The 21991-nt window shown below is 36.4% G+C and overlaps 1 protein-coding gene across 7 annotated transcripts in view; it reads left to right on the plus strand.

Annotated features, from left to right (window-relative positions):
* The window catches only part of LOC26527348 (unconventional myosin-VIIa), a 146950-nt gene that overhangs the window by 42880 nt on the left and 82079 nt on the right, over positions 1-21991 (plus strand). For 6 of the 7 annotated variants that reach the window (XM_044007793.1, XM_044007792.1, XM_044007794.1 and 3 more), the window contains 5 exons: positions 7579-7821; positions 7972-8337; positions 9536-9672; positions 11134-11653; positions 13735-13847. In XM_044007793.1, coding sequence (XP_043863728.1) covers positions 7579-7821; positions 7972-8337; positions 9536-9672; positions 11134-11653; positions 13735-13847 — 1379 coding nt within the window. The remainder of the gene's footprint in view (positions 1-7578; positions 7822-7971; positions 8338-9535; positions 9673-11133; positions 11654-13734; positions 13848-21991) is intronic. The other variant, XM_044007799.1, reaches the window with a different exon arrangement.

Consider the following 21991-nt stretch of genomic DNA (forward strand, 5'->3'; position numbering starts at 1 on the left):
TGCATGTGTATGTATGTGTGCATAAAAGAAGTCCAGAATGATTAGAATATCAGTTTGGAGGGTTCAGGGTATCTCCCAGTCGAGCAGTCTCGACAGGAGCCTTCTTACTTGTTTTGTATTAAATTTTTAAAGAATTTAAAAAATTTGTTTTTGTTTTTAGTTTTTTATTTTATTTATTTATTTATTTATTTTTTTTTTTTTGAATAACAAATACAATGTATTTATTTTGTTTTTTTAATTTAATTGGTTTTTTTTTTTTTTTTTTTTTTTTAAGAGAAAATAAATAAATAGATTCAATTTTTCAAGAGATGATGGTATTAGTAAAATGATCATTTATATATATACTAGCTGGCCCGGCAAACGTTGCATTGCCCTTTCCATTATTTCTAGGTAAAAAATTGTTGAAAGCTATGTTGTTCAGGTTGGGATACACTCTGATTAATTTATTATTCGGATTTTTATTCAAGCACCTTGTGGTAAACGACATCATTCTTCGTTTTTTGGTCAGGTGCAAGAACAAATAATGCGGATGGTTTGCCAACACGTGAGCATGCCACGTACAATTGACCATGAGAAAAACACGCATTTTCTAGATTGAGGCCACAAATAGTCAAAGATTGGCCCTGTGATTTGTTGATCGTAAAAATTGTATTTTAGAACCCCTAATAGGTTTACGACTCTTACAGCTGCTCTCTACTAAATTAAGAGTGATAACTTTTTTGTGTACCAAAAGCAAACAAAATGAAATGTATATAAAGTTAAAATGAAACAATGATTGATCAGCGGGTATTGTAAAGCGTCATATTAACGGTGCGTTTCAGATATTCTTTGTAGTTGCCCAGTACTGCGTCGTGTAAGCACAATATCGCGTGCTTCCAAGCTTTCACCAACAATCTGGATTGCGACTTCATCGATTGTTTGACGCATTAAATGTGCGTTCATGTGTTCCAGCTGGTCTTTTATCTGCTCTGATTACTACTTTATAGTCATCTCTTGGCATGCGTTCTAAAGCAGTCTTGAACAGCTTGACCAATGCATGATGTTCGTGAAGCATTTGCTGCAAATCTTGGAGAATTGCTCTTTTCATAGCTGTGTTAATTTCTTGACGCCGGTCAAGTTGTTCTTCCATATTGCCCATGAAGTATATTTGCAAGAATTTGTGCTGTGCATCTTCAATAGGTTGCAATGATCCAATGCGATGGAAAATCTGGCCTTGAATCTTTAAATTCAAAGCCATAGTTAGAGTTAGATTTACAAAAACTTTTTACAGAAATCTAACAAACTACATTATTCCAAAAAAAAATTTTTTTTTTTTACAATCATAGAAAACAAAATTTTTAACGTAAATTACCTTAAATGTCGGATTATATCCGTCTACAATAATTTCCGCCCCAAATGAAGTCATTTGGAAACAGGCATTTTTTTTTTAGTGTTCGCTAGAAAATGTCGTGATTCTACTGTTTCGACATAGAACAGACTCTGGTGGCGGACCACTAATGGCAGTGTCACTTTACCACTAAGGCAGCACAAACCGGGCGTTCCACCAGCAAACTTCAATGCTCCACAATGCTGGCAAACAACGTCCATTGGACCAATGCAAACTAAACGATTCAAGCTGTAGTCAATGATGCAATCATATCGAAACGCTGCTCGATTCAAATCAATCCTTGAACCATTTCTTATTGCCGTTTCACGGGCTGCCTCTCTTTGAGAAGCACGAATTAAGGCCCTTCTTTGCTGTGTACTAACGCGGTGCCTTTCTCGGGCGATTTCTCGTTCTTCGTCAGATAATAGACTCGCGATATTCCGATGCCTAATTGCATTATGGGTCCGCTGGGAAAGATTAGATCTTCTAGGACGCGGCATTTTTATCAATAGTAACACATAATATGCCCTCGCACAAAACCACATAAAACAATCGAGAAATATAAATACCAATATTTTACACAAATTCATGTTTGAGACAAACAAATACCTGAACTTTCGAGATATTTAGCTTTTGTACGCACGCGTATTATTTTTATCAAATGTGCCTTTTTTTATGAATAGTCAGGTTCGCCTGAGGCTGTGCCGTAGACTGACTGACTACATTTGTTTATTTACTTCTATACCATTGTATAATATGAGAGCAGGACCGAAAACTGTCACTGTTATCAAGCCTACTGAGTATAAATGGAAATTTGAATCTTTAGGGAAAAAACCGCGTTTTTCAAGTATTCGTAAAATTTTTTCAGTAGTTTTAATCCAACAAATCAAAAACCATGAAAATTTCTACAGCACATATCAAGTTATAAGTCTTTGTACACTTTTACACAACTCTCTTTTATATATATCATAGCTCGCAAATAACTGTTAACACTTTTTCGTTGTCTGCAAAAAAGTGTCTTTCACTGACACAGTCAAAAAAACTCAGACAGAAACTGTTTTTGTCGCGTCTGGCTTAGCTCTCTCGCGCTCTGAGGGAGATAGTTGTTTCTGTTTTCGTTTCCTCAAGTCAAACACTGATCGTTTGCTTAAGTTAAAGAAGTAACGGTAAGTTGCGTTTGTATGGGTAATCACGCGCGATTGCTGCGTTCTTTTTGTATGTATGTATGCGTGTATTTACATGCACACGAAGGCAAAAATATTTTCTGCTGAGTTTTTTGGTCAAAGTGTTTTTTGCTGAGAGGCTTTGTGTGAGGGAAAATCGTGTTAGTTTTACGCGACACTCATGTGAGAGCGTCACACGAATGAGTCATCGCATTGCGTCTGAGCGAAACATATGCTAAAGAAAACAGAGAGTGACGCTCAGAGTGAGACGTGTCTGCACAATTTTTTTTGGATATGATGCGAGGAAGAGAATCAACGAAAAAACGCTCAACTCTCATTTGCAAGCTCTGATATATATAGATATATATATATATATATACACTTCGCGTCATCAGGTTAGCGCCCCCCCTTACACTGATTTTCTTTTACGTTTTTCTCTTTGCCTATTGCACGTAACTTGGTTTTTTTTTTATTATACCCTGAACCCATTGAAAATGGGAAATCAGGGTATATTGGTTTTGTGAAAAAGTATGTAACGGGCAGAAGGAGGCGTGGCAGACCCCACAAAGTATATATATTCTTGATCAGCGCGATGAGCTGAGTCGATATAGCCCTGTCCGTCTGTCCGTCCGTCCGTCCGTATGAGTGCGTCGATCTCAGAAGTTATAAGAGCTAGAGAACTGAAATTTGGCATGCATACTCGTGTGTACCATACGCAGTACGAGTTTTATTTTTTCGATAACTCATCCGATAACTTTTTTATCGAGAATAATCGAAAAATTGATTTTGTTTTTTTAGCCTAATTTGAAACCTTTTAGACCTGGAGTCTTCAAATTTGCGTTCTATATAAAGTTAATGGATACAAAGATTTTGTAGTTTACAGATTTTGGATACCACGCCCCCTTCGCCCCCAATTTGTAAAAAACGCATCAAAAATACTAGAGACTTGTGCTTTGGAATGTACACACATATTCACCATATGAATACGCTCTGAAAGTTTTATTAAGATCATATGTCTACAAAAGAAATTATTTAACAAATAAATTCTCATAATATTGCCCACACTGCAGCGCAGCCCAAGCGCAGTCGCTGCTTACTGCGCAGTTAGCAGAGCGCAGGCTTATGCATGTGTATGTATGTATGTGTGCATAAAAGAAGTGCAGAATGATTAGAATATCAGCTTAGAGGGTTCAGGGTATCTCCTAGTCGAGCAGTCTCGACTGGAGCCTTCTTACTTGTTTCATTATCATCATATGAGATGTCTCTCATATCAAAAAAAAAAAAGCGTGAGTGAGACCCCGTTATGTTTAATTTTCTTCTCTATATTCGCAAAAAATGTGTGCACTTATTTTGCGTCATCAGATTAGCGCCCCCAAATGCAATTGTATTTATCTTTCTTATTTTGGCAATTACACTCACCAAATTTTTTGTGAAGCTCAAAGTATTCAATATATTTATAGTATGGGTAAAGAAACAGTTTTTTGTTTGGTTGAAAATCAAAGATTGAGGCATACCTTAAATCTGGACTATGCAACCATAAAATTGCTGAAAAAACAGGAAAAAACCGAAAACTAAGTGGCAATTTTCTTACAAATAGGGAAAACTATGGAAAAAATTATATAAGCGGCAATAATCAAGTGATTTCAGAAGGAAATAGAAGAGCATTAGTTCGAGAAGCTTCGAATTCCCACGAATCGACCACCAAGATTAAAGTTAAAATCAGTGTTAAGACGAGCTTATCAACGGTCCAAAGAGCAATTAAGAAAGTTAATTACTTAAAGAAACAGAATGTAAAACAAGTAAGAAACCTCCAGTCGAGACTGCTCGACTAGGAGATACCCTGAACCCTCTAAGCTGATATTCTAATCATTCTGCACTTCTTTTATGCACACATACATACACATGCATCCACACGCACGCATAAGCCTGCACTCTGCTAACTGCGCAGTAAGCAGCGACTACGCTTGGGCTGCGCTGCAATGTGGGCAATATTATGAGAATTTATTTGTTGAATAATTTCTTTTGTAGACATATGATCTTAATGAAACTTTCAAAACGTGATCATATGGTGAATATGTATGTACATTCCAAAGCACAAGTCGCTAGTACTTGAAATGCTTTTCTTACAAATTGGGGGAGAAGGGGGCGTGGTAGCCAAAATCTGTAAATTACAAAATCTTTGTATCCATTAACTTTATATACAACGCAAATTTGAAGACTCCAGGTCTAAAAGTGTTCAAATTAGGCTAAAAAAAAAAAATCAATTTTTCGATTATTCTCGATAAAAAAGTTATCGGATGATTTATCGAAGAAATAAAGAAAACTCGAACTGCGTATGGTACACACGAGTATGCATGCCAAATTGCAGCTCTCTAGCTCTTATAACTTCTGAGATCGACGCACTCATACGGACGGACGGACGGACAGACGGACAGGGCTATATCGACTCAGCTCATCGCGCTGATCAAGAATATATATACTTTGTGGGGTCTGCCACGCCTCCTTCTGCCCGTTACATACTTTTTCACAAAACCATTATACCCTGATTTCCCATTTTCAATGCGTTCAGGGTATAAAAAGACACCAGTCGATAAGCTGAGAAAAGAAATACGCATTAATTTTGGCCGGGCGAACATGACGTGGTCTATCCAATGGCAGCATGTTGTCTTTTCTGATGAGAAAAATTGAATTTGGAAGAAACTGATGGCTATAATTATTATATCCATGACACACCATAGATGAACATTATTTAGAACGGTTTCCGCCGCTGCGGCGGGGAGGTGGTGTGGCATTGGTGTAGGTATCAATATCTTACTAAAGCACTTGCAAGCTTCAATTTTTGACATCACGCATGAACGCATAGGACTATAACATCGTGTTTAAAACTGCTGTTCTGCATTTCTATAACCTGTCTGAAAACTGGCATTAGATTTTCCAGCATGATAATGCTCCAATTCAGACCGCCCGATCACTAAAGTCCTGGATTCAGGGCCAAAAATTTGGTTGATCAAACCGATTGTATGTCTTCATCTGTTTCCATGTCCGTAATGAACGTCTTCATTGCACCGTACTTCAGAAAAAAAAATTTTTTTTATATAAAGGTAACAGTTCTTGCACTTTTATTTGCAATTTCAAACAGTAGAATTAGCATTGTATGTAAACAGTATCGCTTCTCGATCGTTATTAACTATTATTAGGGTCACCGGCTTGAGTAGCGCTACTCTAAAATATGTTATTGCCCTTATTATTAAAAAGAGTCTGTTGAAACTAGTTCAAAGATCTTTTGCACGGTGCCTCCTGTGTTGGCTGATTATATATACACCGGCTTGTCATGCAAGCCTTTGGGCTCAGAAGCGTTTGTTAAGAGATTGCATAGGCAAATCTTCTTGAACATATCCTGCAGGAATTTTTCTGTTTACTTGCCTGGTAGTGACTTCAAGTCTTTTATAAAATTTTGGTCTTGGCCAGATGAGATTCTTAGTCGCCTTTTACGACAAGCGTTCTCTCACTGTGGTATTATTCTAAAGCCCCGCGACCACACGGGTGCATTTAAGGCTGGCTTTAGTTACATATTAAATCATAATTGTTTTGTATGTTGGATATTATTCTATCCATTATAGGTGTTATGCCAAGATATTATATGACGAAATAGGCAATAAGTTCAAGGCTGAAATCGACAATATCGAGTCAGCAAGATCACAAAATTTCAAATGAACAAGTAAGAAAGCTTTAGTCGATTGTGTTCGACTACGAGATCCCCTGAACCCTTCGAGCAATAGCTATTTCACACACATACAAACACACACACACGCACGCACACATACTAACAAACATACACAGACACATACACTCACACATACACACACAAGCACCCAAGCATAAACATGCAAGGGCTGCAGTATGCGCTTACTATGAGAACTTAATTGTTTACTAACTGTTATGCATGTATTTGCAGTGTGCGCTTACTATGGGAACTATGGGAATTGTTTAATAATTTTTCTTGTGGACATACGATCTTCAGATCGTAATTATATCAGTAATTTGCGTGCACTTGCCAAGCACAAGTCTCTAGTACTTGAAATACGCCTTTTACAAAGGTGAGGGTGAGGGGGTGGATATAGGGATGGAGGTAAATTACAACAAAAATCTAAATGATATAAAATACACATTTTAAATTTGGAAGCTCTAGCTCTAAAGGTGTAGGAGATATAATTAAATAACTAGCTTTCGATAAGGTTTTTGATCGATAGTAAAATATCGGGAGTAGTTATCGATATATAGAGAAAAACTATATATGCGCGAATTATGGTTTTATTTATATATCTTTTGATACACAAGCACAATAAAAGCTGTAAATCGCTGAAACAAAATGTCTTTAGATATTTTTATATGTTGAGTGAATAAAAACACTTAATATATTCTGATATTATAATTTTGCTTTATTGATGATAAAGCCTTCCGTTCTGTTCGGAATGAATCTTAAAACTGCATGTAATGTTTTTTTTTACATATACAAATGCCCGTTTCGCTTATATTTATTGTAACTTTTCTTTGGCATTTGCAAATGCCAGTTTTGCTTACATTTGTTGTTGCTAACTAAGCGTCGCCGCCGCTTCCGTTGTTTATACTTCGGTAATCTGATCTCTTTTTAAATATTTCTGCATGATTATGCTGATCTGGTCATTATCGTTATTCCCATGCACAAGTGCATTTGGTTGTGCAATTTGCAACTTGTCAGTTATTTGCAAGCCATGATTTCAATATATAATCACAATCTAAAAGTTTCATGAAGTAAGTACATCCTCCCGAAAAGTTATAATTAAGTTCCCATTGTAAGCCAATACCACAGCCCATGCGTGCGTATGTCTGCATGTGCATGTTTTGTTTCTTGTGTAGGTAGAAAGACACGAAGAATTATTGAAATATCAATTAATCGAAGGGTTCCAGGGATCACGTAGTCGGGCAGTCTCGACTTTCTTACTTGTTTTAATTTTTTTAATTTGATAAAAGTAGAACTCATTGAAACCATAATTTTTTCTTTCATTAAAGGCTAGAGAAAATCGACATGCGATGGCTAGAGCCTTGTACTCTAAAACTTTTACTTGGCTTGTAAATAAAATAAACATATGCACAAGTCCTGGAAAAGATTTTAATCAATTTCTAGGAGTTCTTGATATTTTCGGTTTCGAGAATTTTACAAGGAATTCATTCGAACAACTTTGTATTAACTATACGAATGAAAAGTTGCACAAATTCTTTAATCATTACGTCTTTGCGTTGGAACTTTCAATAGTAAGTATACAAGAAATATATAATATTATAATATTCAATTATTTTTTTCATCAATTGGTTCTCAATTATGAAAGAATTTTTAATTTTTCGTATTGCATATACTACTATTATTCTGATAATATTGTAACTAAAATCTAAATCTCTTTTTAGTATAAGCAAGAAGATATAAATTATACTCACGTTGAGTTTACAGATAACTCATTATGCTTGGAGCTTATAGAAAAACCTCCCCGGTGCATATTCAAACTTCTCACTGAACAATGTCACATGCCCAAGGGATCGGATTCAGCGTACTTGAATAATCTGCATGCGGAATTCGAATACAATCCTATGTACATAAAGGGTTTAGATCGTCGTCATTGGGAAACAGAGTTTGGTATTAGACACTACGCAGGAAAAGTAATTTATTCAGTAGAGGGATTTGTTGATAAAAATCGAGATATGCAACAAGATGTTCTTTTTGATTATATGAGCCGCAGTGAACACACATTTCTTTGCGATCTTGCTAAAAGCCAGGTAAGTTGTTTTTTTTTTTTAATAAAACGGCAAATGTCGTTCAAGGACTTTTCAAAATAAAGCTAAAGTCGGAAATACCCAACTAGGAGATACACCAATTCCCATAATCAACGTATTGCATATGTTGTTATTCATGTTCTATGTATTCAAGTAAAAAGAAAGATAACTAACAAAGCGATTACCCGTCAGCTTCAAGATCTCAATATCAATATAGTGATTTATCTATATGTCTGAACGCGTCGATCGATGAAGTTAAAACTGATATTGATCGTAGGAGACAAGTTTCTTTAAAAGAATATTACAGAAGAATCCCGATAATTCCAAATTGTAAGGGTCATCAGTTTTTTTTAGATTTACACAGAAATTCAAATTATTTAGTATTATTGAGAACGAATTTCTTTCAAAGGTATAGAATTTTTGTTTCGATTTATCGCGATTTTCAATTTAGCGATAATTTAGTCGAGTCTGAAGGCTTTTAAATTGAATTTTAAAAGATACTATTTTAGATACTCAGCTATTTAAAATAGCCCTGATACGGTACATTGATTGTTAGGCAAGGCAATCAGCTTCTGGTATTGAAGAGCCTGTTGGCTGTCTCGCTCTCAGTTGTTCTGGTCTCGGCATTAATGGCATCAAACCGGTAATATACCAACATCAGTGTCATGTTGGTATATTATCGGTATTTGGGTCTTTCTCCTCGATCGTCATGCGAATAAGATACACCATTTGTAATAGTGTAATTCTGTTCTAGATGAAGTTTTTAATAGTTCAATATGGCTCACAATGCACACAGATAATGATAGTTGGTAATTTTCTCTCTTCTCTCCATGGGAGCATTATTGCCGGCACATACCAGTGTGTTCAAAAATTACTATTGTAGCCATTTTCAAGCAAGCGTTGAGCATATACCCATTTAATCATCAGGTTTGAATTCTCATGATGCTCAGATTTATTTTATTTAATATAAATATGCTATTTCATATTGAAGGTTTTAGATTACTTGCAAAGGCAAAAATTTTATTAGTTAGTGTTAAATGTCTTGCGTATATTTAAAATCGAATCGGTCCTCAGATAATCTCCTAGTTCGAAATCCTGGCAACAATACCTAACATACTACTATATAGGAAACTAAATAGTTAATTGAGATTATTTTTCTCGTGGCGTCACAACAACCGTAATTTTATTTCATCATATAAAGGATCAATCGTGCTCTAATTTAATACCTAACGTTTCAACCAACCAACGGGGTACAAGTAAATCCAAATCTACAGTCAGCGATCAATTTCGTCAACAATTACAGTCTTTGATCGACGTACTCCAGAATACAAAACTATGGTAAGTTTATATCAGTATTAATTAATGTGTATAGACAAAACTAATAAGAAATATTGATTCAGATATTTAAAACAAAATTATATTTAATTGTCAAATTAAACAAGTAAGAAATGTCTAGTCGAGACTGCTCGACTACGAGATCCCCTGAACCGTTCGAGCAACTGATATTTCAATAATTATTCGCATATGCACGCACACACGCACACATACACGCACACACACAGACATACGTACGCACGCATAAACACGCATTGGCTACAGTGTTGGCTTACTATGGGAACTTAATTGTTTAATAATTTTCTTGTGGATGGACTATCTTCATGAAACTTTCAAATTATAAATATAACATAGATATGAATGTATTTGCCAAAGCACAAGTCCCTAGTATTTGAAATACGCCTTTTACAAAAGTGAGGGTGAGGAGTTGAATTTTAGGTGGGGGGCAAATTTTGACAAAAACCGAAAGTGTATAAAATGCATATAGGTATACATATAAAATTTGGAGAGTCTAACTTTAAAGATGTAGCAGATATAAATTTATTACTGGTTTTCGATCATGTTTTTAATCGATAACAAAACGGGGCAAGCTATCGATATTTAAAGCAAAACTCGATATGCGCGTGATATACACGGACCTAGGAAAAATATTTTCAAGTCTCTAGCTCTCTGAGATCGACGCGTTCAAACATACGGACAGACGGACGGACGGACAGGGCTAAATCGACTCAGCTCGTCGCCCTGATCAAGAATATATATACTTTATGGCGTCTGCCACGCCTCCTTCTGCCTGTTACATACATTTATCAAAACCATTATACCCTGATTTTCCATTGAAAATTGGTTGAGGGTATAAAAAGCCTAATCAAAGTACAGGATATAATTTCAATAGTAACACCGACCCGATGGGGGTATTTTTTATATATTTATAGCGCGTTTATCGAGATTATCTTAAAGAATCGATATCATCCCGTTATTCACCCCCTCACCAAATGCATGCATATCCATGGTTTAATCATAATCAGAAAGTTTCATGAAAAAAGTACATCCACAAGAAAAATGAAATGTATGTAACAGGCAGAAGGAGGCGTGGCAGACCCCCCGACCGTACGTCTCAACGTCGGGATCTCAGAAGATATAAGAGCTATATAAGAGATTCACCAAAAAGTCTTAATGTTGCTCACATTGCAGCCCAAGCGCAGATGCTGCTAGCTGCGCAGTTATCAGAGCTCGTGTTTATATGTGCGTAATATTTATATGTATGTATGCATAAAAGAAGTGCAGAATGATTAGAATATCTGCTTGGAGGGTTCAAGGGATCTCCTAGTCCAGAAGTCTCGACAAGTGCCTTCTTATTTAGAATTTTCAAAATATTTATAATACTTTTATAATATTAGAGTTAAAAATTTGGAAGGCTTTGTATTGAAATAATCTTTAATAATTACTTTAAACAATTTTGTACAGGTATATTCGATGTATAAAACCAAATTCTCTTAAACAAGCAAATATATACAATGAGTCCTTAGTTCTCGATCAATTGAGGTACCTTGGAATTTTGGATATAATTCGAATTAGACGCGAAGGCTTTCCAATTCATCTGACTTTCTCAGAATTCATATCAAAATATAAATGTGTGATAAGAAATAAAACATTTTCAAATAGCCTTAATGACATACTGCTTGTATTAAAAGAGCTTAAAGTCCCTGAAACTGAGTGGCAAATTGGCAAAACAAAAATATTTTTAAGAAGCTCTGCAATTGAGCCGTTGGAGGATGAAAGAAAAAGGATAAGATGTGCCAACTCAATAATTATACAGAAAAACTGGAGACGTTACTTAAACAATAAGTATTATATGCATGTAAAGAAATCTATACTTATTATACAGCACGCGTATAGGGGTTGGAAATTGCGAATTAAATTTTTAAGAATACGTCGAAGCGTAATAATAATACAAAGTCGATTACGTGGTGTATTTGCAAGAGAGGTAAGAAAATACAACTTAAAAGCTTTAAACTTACTATTAATATAGGTTGATCGAAGCATTGCCTATCATTTTTATTTTCTTCAACTTCTGCAGCTTGTCGAAAAATAAGTTTAGGTACACAACGGTTTTTCAACTTAACAGTATTAAAAAGTGGTTAAACGAAACGAAATAAACAAAAGTGTTGATGCGACCTTTTAAATTATATATTTGGCCACATAAAAACCTTACCATTAACTTATTCCAATAAAAAACAGTTGAATTAGGCTAAATAATATGTAAAAAAAAAAAAACATGAAAAACGTGCCAAAAAAGTTTGGGTACACTTATAAAAAACTATCTAAAAATATGTATTAATATTTAGTAAGACCGCCTTTGGCAGCAATTACTGCAAACAGTCGACGACGCATACTTCGCACTAAGCGTTTGGTGTGATTTTCGGTAATTTTAACCCACTCGGACCTCAAAACTGACTTTGGGGAATCTATTGAGGATATTTAATATTTCCGGATCCTTTTATCTAGTGAATTCCAAATGTGCTCAATTGGATCGAAGTCAGGAGATAGTGGCGGGGCATATGACTGATTTGTGTTATATAAAAGCCACTCCCTCACAAGATAAGAGGTGTGTTTCGGGTCATATGCTTGTTGAAAATAATAATGGCCGTCACATAACTGGAGATGAGTCGCGCTCTCCTTGAGATTATCTTTCAATACTCTCAAATAGTAATGTTTATCCCAGACCATCGCTTTTCCGCCTCTATGCTTCACAGTTGTAGTTAAATTTTTTAGTTGTAGAGCAGTATTGCGTTTTCTCCATACTTTTTGAGCCCCATCTGACCTAAGAAGGTTAAATTTGGATTCGTCACCTCAAATTACTGAAACTGCTTCTGAGCAAATTCTAGACTTTTTTTTATTGGCGTCGGAAATCAAAGGTTTCTTGCGCGAAGTTCGGGAATTGTGCTCCTCCTTGTGGAGCACATTTCGCACAGTTTGGGGATGCGTTTATCATTGACACTCAATTTTTCAGGACGGCCTGATCTTGGTTGAACTTCAAGTGTTGCCGTTTTTCCGTAGGATATTATTATATTTTGCACACTGTAAGGGGATCGCCCAATCTTTCGGCCAATTTCGCGTACTCCTTTCCCTTCTAAGTAGAGATTTATTAGACGCGCTTCTAGTGGGATTTGCTTCCCTGGACCCTTATTGGCCAATTACTCTCGCAAAAATGACACAAATGAAATTGCAATTCATAATAACTCAAGTATGTGACTCGAAGAAAAGAAAAGAAGAAAATTTACCTAACTGTAAAAGGGTCAGACGAATTGTACCTAAACGTTTTTGGCCTGCATTTAGGTAGTTTAACCCTTTTTTGGTGCATAAAAAGGTCACACATGAAGCAAACAAATTTTGTTTTGCCTATTTCATAAATAAATACCTCTCTTATCTGTAAACTAATCTTAATTCATTAATTGCCATATAAGTTAAAGGGTATTTTTAATAATGAATGTTGATTAAAGGAGTGTACCTAAACTTTTTTTTGCCGACTGTACATGTATCATTTTTGGCTGCGCAACCTCTTTATAACTTTATGTTTAGTAATTCATTAGTAGTTAATCTAATAACTAATCACTAATGCCACGGACACGGATAATAGGCTAATCAAACTAAAATGAAAAGCCATTTATTAGCGCTCGTAAATAATTGAAGTCTGGTCTATGAAAAATCTATAATATAATCGAAACTAATCCATATAATTCGATGATCAAATTAAATGGAGCAATCAGTAGTGGAATTAAAAACTGAATGCAAATTTAAAGAATTTCTACATCATACTTCAAATATTTTTCTTACATCGTGACCCAAAAATAATATTATCTCAAGAGTGTTAGTATTATCTGTGCGTCCATCCTTTATCCTTTATTATGCGAGGTTTTTTACTTTTTTTAAGTATCACACGCCAGACAAAATGTACAATTTTTTTTCTGTATATTCATTCTACCGTACCATAATAATATATGTTTCTTATCAAACCGATTAATAACTGAAACGACGTGTTAAATTAATAGTATCAATGTTTCATAGGTGGCAACTGCTTTACGTGAAATGCGTCGTGTAGATGAAGAAATGAAAAAACGCGAAAGAATCACATTTGAAACTCCTACGAATGATTATAAGGCAATTGAAGATTGCGAGAGGTAATTAAAGATACGAATAGCAGTCTACTTATATATACTTTATATTTACTACTATATACATATAATATATACTACTATATATAATTATATAAGGTGCGTGAAATAAGTTACCGGTCACTAAGCTTAACGCTATAAATAAATATTCAATTATAATATACAAAATCAGGTAAGAACGTTTCAGTCGGGCGTTACCAACACATTTGCCACATCTAGGGATATAATATCGAATGCAAAGTATCGATCATGTACTCATAAGAGGCATCAAAAGAAAAGCATCGTACTCATAAAAATATCGAGACAAAAGCATCGATGTTGCAAGTTATCGTTCGGGGAAAATAGGCTGCTAGTTTTTATACCCTGAACCTATTTTCAATGGGAAATCAGGGTATAATGGTTTTATTGAAATGTATGTAACAGGCAGAAGGAGGCGTGGCAGACCCCACAAAGTATATATATTCTTGATCAGGGCGACGAGCTGAGTCGATTTGGCCCTGTCCGTCTGTCTGTCCGTCTGTCCGTATGTATGAACGCGTCGATTTCAGGAGATATAAGAGCTAGAGACTTCAAATTTTGTTTAAAATGTCCGTAATTACAGCGCGCATATCAAGTTTATCATTAAAAATCGATAACTCATCCCGATATTTTTTATCGATAAAAAACCTTATCGAAAACCAATTATAAAATTATATCTTCTACACCTTTATTGCTAGAGTCTCCAAATTTTTAATGTATGCTTATATGCAATTTATACAATTTCGTTTTTTTTTTAAATGTACCCCCACCTCTAAATTCACCCCCTCACCATCACTTTTGTAAAAAGCGTATTTCAAATACTAGAGACTTGTGCTTTGGCAATGACATGCATATTCATGTTATAATCATAATCTGAAAGTTTTATGAAGATCGTACGTCCATCCAAAAAAGTTATTAAGCAATTAAGTTCTCATAGTAAGCGCACACTGCAGCCCATGCGTGTTTATGCGTGGGTGCTTGTGTGTGTATGTGTTTGTGTATGTGTGTGTATGTGTTTGTGTATGTGTATGTATGTGTTTGTGTATGTGTGTGTGTATGTGAGTGTGTGTATGCGTTTGTGTCTGTATGCGTGTGTGTGTATGTATGCCTGTGTGTGCGTACGTGCGTGTGTGTGTGTGTGTGCGTGTTTCTTGTGTAAGCTGAAAGACGCGAAAAATTATTGAAATATCTATTGCTCCAAGGGTTTAGGGGATCTCGTAGTCAAACAGTCTCGGCTAGAGCTTTCTTACATGTTGTAATAGTACTTCCATCTTTAGAGAATAAATAGGGTTTGATAGTGCATTCTTGTACAAATTTCATTTAATTTTGCAACTTGGATTTTACCCTGAACCCATTGAAATGGGAAAATGATCTGCCACGCCTCCTTCTGCCTGTTACATACTTTTAACAAAACCATTATACCCTGGTTTTGTTAAAAGTATGTAACAGGCAGAAGGAGGCGTGGCAGACCCCACAAAGTACAGTGCTTATCATAATTATAGCCCACTTTTAATCCACTGAAACGAATCGGCTGAAAACTTTTCCCAAATGGCATATTTCCTCGAAAACTTCAAAAATGAGTAGTTCAATATTTAAATTATGAATGGCAAACAACTTTTTCACTTAAAATTCACGATTTAATAATGATTTTTTTAAAAGAAGTAAAAAACAAAGAAAAACAGCACCATTTTCTGTATCAAAATTATAGCCCATATTCATATTTTTGTAAAAAAAAATCCGAAGTCGTTGCGGATTGATGGAAAAACTAATGTTAATACTTAGTCCGGCCTCCATTTGCCTTAGTTAACTCAAAAATTCTCTTCCTCATTGAAACCACTAAATTTAATAAAAGGTCCTTTTCGAAACTTTGTCATTCTTTTAGAATTTGCGTTTTAAGATATCCAACTGTTTCCAACTGGCGATTTTTGGCATACACACGTATTGCAAGATTACCCCAGACATTTTTATCGGGTTGAGATCCGAAAAACATGCTGGCCAGTCAAGGACATCAACATGACATTCCTCCAAACACTCTTTTGTACGTCTGCTCACATGGATTCTGGCATTATCCTGTTGGAAAACCATTGGTTTCTCACGTAATTCCCTTGAATATGGAATGAGACTACTATCCAGAGCCTGAATATACTCTTCACTGTTCATTCGGTTTATTACAAACTTCAATTCCCAGGTACCAAATGGAAAAAATGGACCCAAAATCATGACGGAGCCACTTCCAAAGTCTGTCCTTGAAAAAAACATAGGATCCTTCCTCCAATCATGCTAATAAGTATCATCAGGACCATCCAGGTTAAACTTCTTCCCATCAGAAAATGTGACCTGTTAGGGTAAAATTTTTTAGATATACTGTAAGCCAAAAGACGATGATTCAAACGCGCGTATGTCAGATCGGTCCTTCGGCTAAACCAAGTCGAGCAACCTTGTGGCGACTTAGCAACATGGATGCTTTGGTCAGTTTAGACCTATTTATGATTCCTGAGCTCTTAAGTACTCGCCAAACAGTCATCGCTGACATAGATTCGCCCACATGTGAGGTCAAAGCTGAAGAAGCGGTTGAGCTGTTGCTGGTTTTCTTAATAATTTTGCGTTTATCGGGAGCAATTAGTAACGGTTTTCACTTAGTGCGCCTTCTTGATCCTTATTTTTCGGGGTTATCCAAAAAAATTTTAATTACACTTTTATTTTTTTTTTCCAAAATTTAAAAAATACGGCCCTTTTCAAAATAAGATAATTGTTTTCCAAGCGGCATCTCTTAAAAACTATCTAAATTTACTTAATTACAATGTCTGTAAAGCCAAAAGTCTGTTCCGCACTTAATAAATTCAAATTTGCGACAGTGGGCTATAATTATGATACACAAAAATGCAAGCAAAAAGGCTAGCACAGAGCAAAAGTTAACGGTTCTTTCTTAGTTTTCCATAAATTGAACTAAAATTTCAAACAAACTACTAAACATGCTCCAGTCTAGAAAGTGCTGTAAAATTTATTTTTGAAACCCCTTAAAAATTTTGTTATTTTGTCCGTATGTTTGAACGCGTCGATCTCAGAAGATATAAGAGCTAAAGACTTGAAATTTTTTTCTAGGTCCGTGTATATCACGCGCATATCGAGTTTTTCTCTATATATTGATAGCTGCTCCCGATTATCGATTATTATCGATCAGAAACCTTTTCGAAAGCTAGTTATTTAATTATATCTTCTACACCTTTAGAGCTAGAGCTTCCAAATTTTTAATTTCGGTTTTTGTTGTAATTTACCCCCCAGCCCTATATCCAACCCCCCACTCTCACCATTGTAAAAGGCGTATTTCAAGTACTAGAGATTTGTGCTTTGGAATGTACATACATTATGATTATGTTCTGAAAGTTTCATTGAGATTGTACGTCTAGAAATTAAATTATTCAACAAATAAATTCTTATAATGTTGCCCACAGTGCAGCGCAGCCCAAGCGCAGTCGCTGCTTACTGCGCAGTTAGCAGAGCGCGTTCTAATACGTGAGTGTGTATGTATGTGTGCCGAAAAGAAGTGCAGAGTGATTAGAATATCAGGTTAGAGGGTCCGTCTGTCTGTATTTGTCCGTTTATATCTGTATCTGTATCTGTCCGTTTGTCTGTATGTTTGAACGCGTCGATTTCAGAAAATATAAGAGCTACAGACTTGAAATTTTTTTAAATGTCCGTATATATAGCGCGGATATCGAGTTTATCTAAAAACAGGTAAGAAACCTCTTGTCGAGACTGCTCGACTACGAGATCTTCTGAACCCTTGGACCAATAGCTATTTCATTAATTTTTCGCGTCTTTCAGCTTACACACGAAACACGCACACACACACACGCACAGACACAAACATGCATACACACGCATAGGCTGCAGTGTGCGCTTACTATAAGCAATTAATTGTTTAATAACTTTTTGTGGACATACGATACGAAATTTGATCAAAAACCTAAATTGTATAATACATAAAAAATTTGGAGACTCTAGCAATAAAGGTGTAGGAGATATAATTTTATAACTGGTTTTCGATAAAGTTTCTTATCGATTTTTTGTGATGAACTCGACTATATTTGTAAAATGCGTATCTAAAATATTAGAGAATTGTGCTTGTGATAAATGAACGCCTTTTAATAATACACAATCACAATCTAAAAGTTTCATGAAGGAAGTCCATCCACAAGCTATTAAATATTTAACATTCCCATAGTAAAGCCACTCTGCAGCTCATGCTTATTTATGCGTGCGTGCGTATATGTGTCTATTAGAGTTGCCAAACTATTGATAGTTGGTGATTGTGAATTCAGAACCATAGATATTTGTCGATTGTATCGTCGATAGTACCCCGATAGTCCTTAATATGTAACAACTGTAAGTATTTAAAAACTTGGCCTATTCGATGTTTTAAACAATTAAAGCTCTTTAAAATTCGGTTAATCTAAAATATAAAACAAGTAAGAACGTTGCAGTCGGGCGTTACCGACTGCGGAATACTCATTCACATCCCATCAACAATTTAGTAGTTAAGTTTCGCTCTAATACTGTAGAATATACAGGTTTTTCCGATTTGCCACGTCCCAACTGGGCGTAGACACCTCATTTTTGGTCAGTTTTTAGAAAGAGATAACGGTACCCTAACTGCAAAGTTTGAATGCTTACCCTCAAAAAATGTGAAAATTACAGGGTATTTTTCGATATGCCACGCCCCTAAAGAGGCGTAAAAATTATTTTTGGGGAATCGATAGAGGAGGCTATCAGTAACTCAACCATCCAAATTTGAAGCTTCTAGCTACTATACTTTAGGAGATATAAACTTTTGCGGTTTGCCACGCCCCCTGTGGGCGGACATATATCCGACAAAACTTTTTGGTCTTGGGTGATCAGTCCGAGTATATATACAAAATTTGAGATCTCTGCCATCAATAGTGTCCAAAATATAGGACAATTTAAAAAATCACTATATCTTCAGGTCCGATTTGCCACGCCCCCAATGGGCGTAGACTTATAATTTATCTTTAGACTTTATAGAATCATACCATTAGCTGACGTGCAAAATTTCAGCATTCTAGGTTTACAACTTTAGGAGATACTGTTTTATCCGATTTGCCACGCCCCCAATGGGCGTAGATATATCCGCCATAGCTCGTGATCTTGGGTGGTCAACGCAGACCTACATACCAAATTTCAGCTTTCTAGCTCTTCAACAAACATGATTTCTGGTATATCGGAAAATGCATTTTCCGATTTGCCACGCCCCTAGTGGGCGGATCGGGAAAATTTTAACACTTTATAAATCGGAGATATACACGAGTATGTGTTCCAAATTTCAAGTCTCTAGCTTCAATAGCGCCGAAATAGATTGCGTTCATACGGACAGACGGACAGACGGACGGACGGACAGACGGACAGACGGACGGACAGCAAGACGGACATTGCACAAAACCAATATACTGATTCACTTTCGTGAATGAGTATAAAAATCAGTTATTTTACTAAATTCAATGAAGTAAAAATTTATAATAGAAAATGATAAACAAGATAATTTACGTTTTGGGCTTTTGATTATACTCCTTTCCACACGTCAAACACCTTCCAAAATTTTGGTCGTTTTTTTTTTTTTTAAATTCCAAACATCCTACATGTTAATTTTAATATTCTCCTTGCTTTTTATACCCTGAACCCATTGAAAATGGGAAATCTGGGTATAATGGTTTTGTGAAAAAATATGTAACGGGCAGAAGGAAGCGTGGCAGACCCCACAAAGTATATATATTCTTGATCAGCGCGACGAGCTGAGTCGATATAGCCCTGTCCGTTTTTCCGTCCATCCGTATGAGTGCGTCGATCTCAGAAGTTATAAGAGCTAGAGAATTGAAATTTGGCATGCATACTCGTGTGTACCATACGCAGTAAAGGTTTGCTTTATTTTTTCGATAAATCATTGTTGGGCTCAGCAATCATCGCTTCATTGTAATTAAGAGCGGCAGTTCATAGAATATGTTATCATGTAAGAGAATTTGTAACGGAGATCACGCTCTCCCTTTTGCGTTGTCTCTTTCACCCACGCACCGGCTCAGCTTAATCCGCCGGCTCGCGTACATTGTAGTTAGTATGCAATTAACTCTTGTTTAGAGCAGATGCAGTGTTAGATTGACTATTACAAAGATAGTAGCGGACAGCACGACAGACTAGTCGCTTGCTCGCGTCTATCACATAAACTCTGTAAACTCTAATAATCGCTAATAAACTAATCACTAAGTAAATTCAATCGTTTAATAATTTAAAGCTATTCGAAAAATCTCGATAGCTCAACATTTGGTGACCCCGACGTGATTCTCTTTCGTTTCTTTACATATTTGCATATATATATTGACAGCATCACATACATACATACACCCGTGAACATAAGCATTGTATATAGCGATTAGTTGCGTGCCGTTACTTTGCCAATTCGCCAGACACTCTTTCGTTCGGTCTGCAATACACTGGCGCCCGTAAAAGTAGTACACATGCGAAAACTTCTGCAATTGACAATCTAATAAAGAATCAACTAATTTCTGAACTATGTCTATGGTTAGTGACTGCGTGTTCTATAGCTTCAATCTATAAGTGATTAAGTTTACATAAGCACAGTGTAATTACATGCTTGCCGTTATTCTTCGTTGACATTGCACTCTTTCACCACGGCTGCGATACGAGCGCGTCCATAATAATCGTACCGGTGTGCAACAATTCATACGTGTATATTATTTGAGTACCATAATATAATTCTTTGCCAGTTTATTAAAGTTGCAAGTACTCTGCTCGACAAATACGACTTATTCCAAGTTTGTGTCTGCGCTATATATACATTTACTTACTCTTGCAATCGCGCTCGCACCAACGACTTTGAACTCTATCGTGTTGCTCTTGCTGTACTCGTCATGGCGAATTTAGATGCTAGTGCAGTTGCTCCCGAAGATCGCGTGCGGTTTTATAAGCTCAAGGTACAGTCGGTGTTTGAACGCGTAAAAAAGCTACAATCCAAGGTCGATTCAGATGCTCTTGCCGATCACAGTGACAGCACTCTAAATGTTCTACTGGAGCATATCGACAAGCTAAGCCACTCCTTTAGCAAGGCCCATGAAAGTCTAGAGGAGCTCGACTTTACTGAGATGTCCAGCAATTTGCGCACTGACTTTGATGATTTAATAATGGTCATGCAGTCAACAATAATGTCCGAAGTGCAAAGTCGTACTGCTCAAGTGCATCATAGTTCCACGTTTAGTCGTCCAAGTGACCCTCCTCGCGCATCCGCTCCCAGATTGCAGGCTGCACCTGCGTTGCCGCCATTAAAGTTACCTACGTTCAGCGGTGGATATGCTAATTGGGCTGATTTCTACTCAATGTTTTCTACAATCATTGAAAGTCGGCCAGAAATCAGCAATATGGAAAGACTTCAGCACCTCCGGTCCTGCCTCGATGGCGCAGCGTTGGATACGGTTCGCTCTTTGGAAATTTCTAATGATAATTATACAATTGCCATAAATTTATTAAAGCAGAGATATGATAACCGACGTTTAATCTTCCAGGCCCACATCGTAAAGATCTTAGGTCTCAAAAGAGTAGAAAACGGATCCATAATCAAGCTGCGTGAGCTATCTGACAGCTTCAATGTCCATATGCGTGCGCTCAGTAGTCTGGGCACAACAGAGCAGATAGCCAGTGCCATGATTGCTCAGATACTGCTACAGAAGCTTGATGAGGCCTCACAAGCTAAATGGGAAGAGAAATTGGACAACTCAGAGACGGCTCTTCAGATACCCAGATATGAAGAAGTCTCCTCATTTCTTGAGCTTCGTTGCCGTACTTTGGAATCGATGAAATTTGCTCTTACAAACTATTCGTCAAGTAAGCCGATGAATTCTTGCAGTAAGGTTGCTACCAGTAGATCAGCATTTCTCGTAACCGGCCACAGTACTCACAGTTGCAATTTTTGTAATGATCTTGAGCACACAATCTACAAATGCCCAAGATTCGCAAACTTGTCTCCTAGTCTTCGCCTGAATGAGGTCCGAAAGGCTGGCTTATGTTTGAATTGTCTCAAGGGGAGGTCATCAGTCGCGACAATGTGGCTC

The sequence above is a fragment of the Drosophila mojavensis genome, unplaced genomic scaffold (assembly GCF_018153725.1).
Source record: "Drosophila mojavensis isolate 15081-1352.22 unplaced genomic scaffold, ASM1815372v1 contig_19, whole genome shotgun sequence".
NCBI classification, from domain to species: domain Eukaryota; kingdom Metazoa; phylum Arthropoda; class Insecta; order Diptera; family Drosophilidae; genus Drosophila; species Drosophila mojavensis.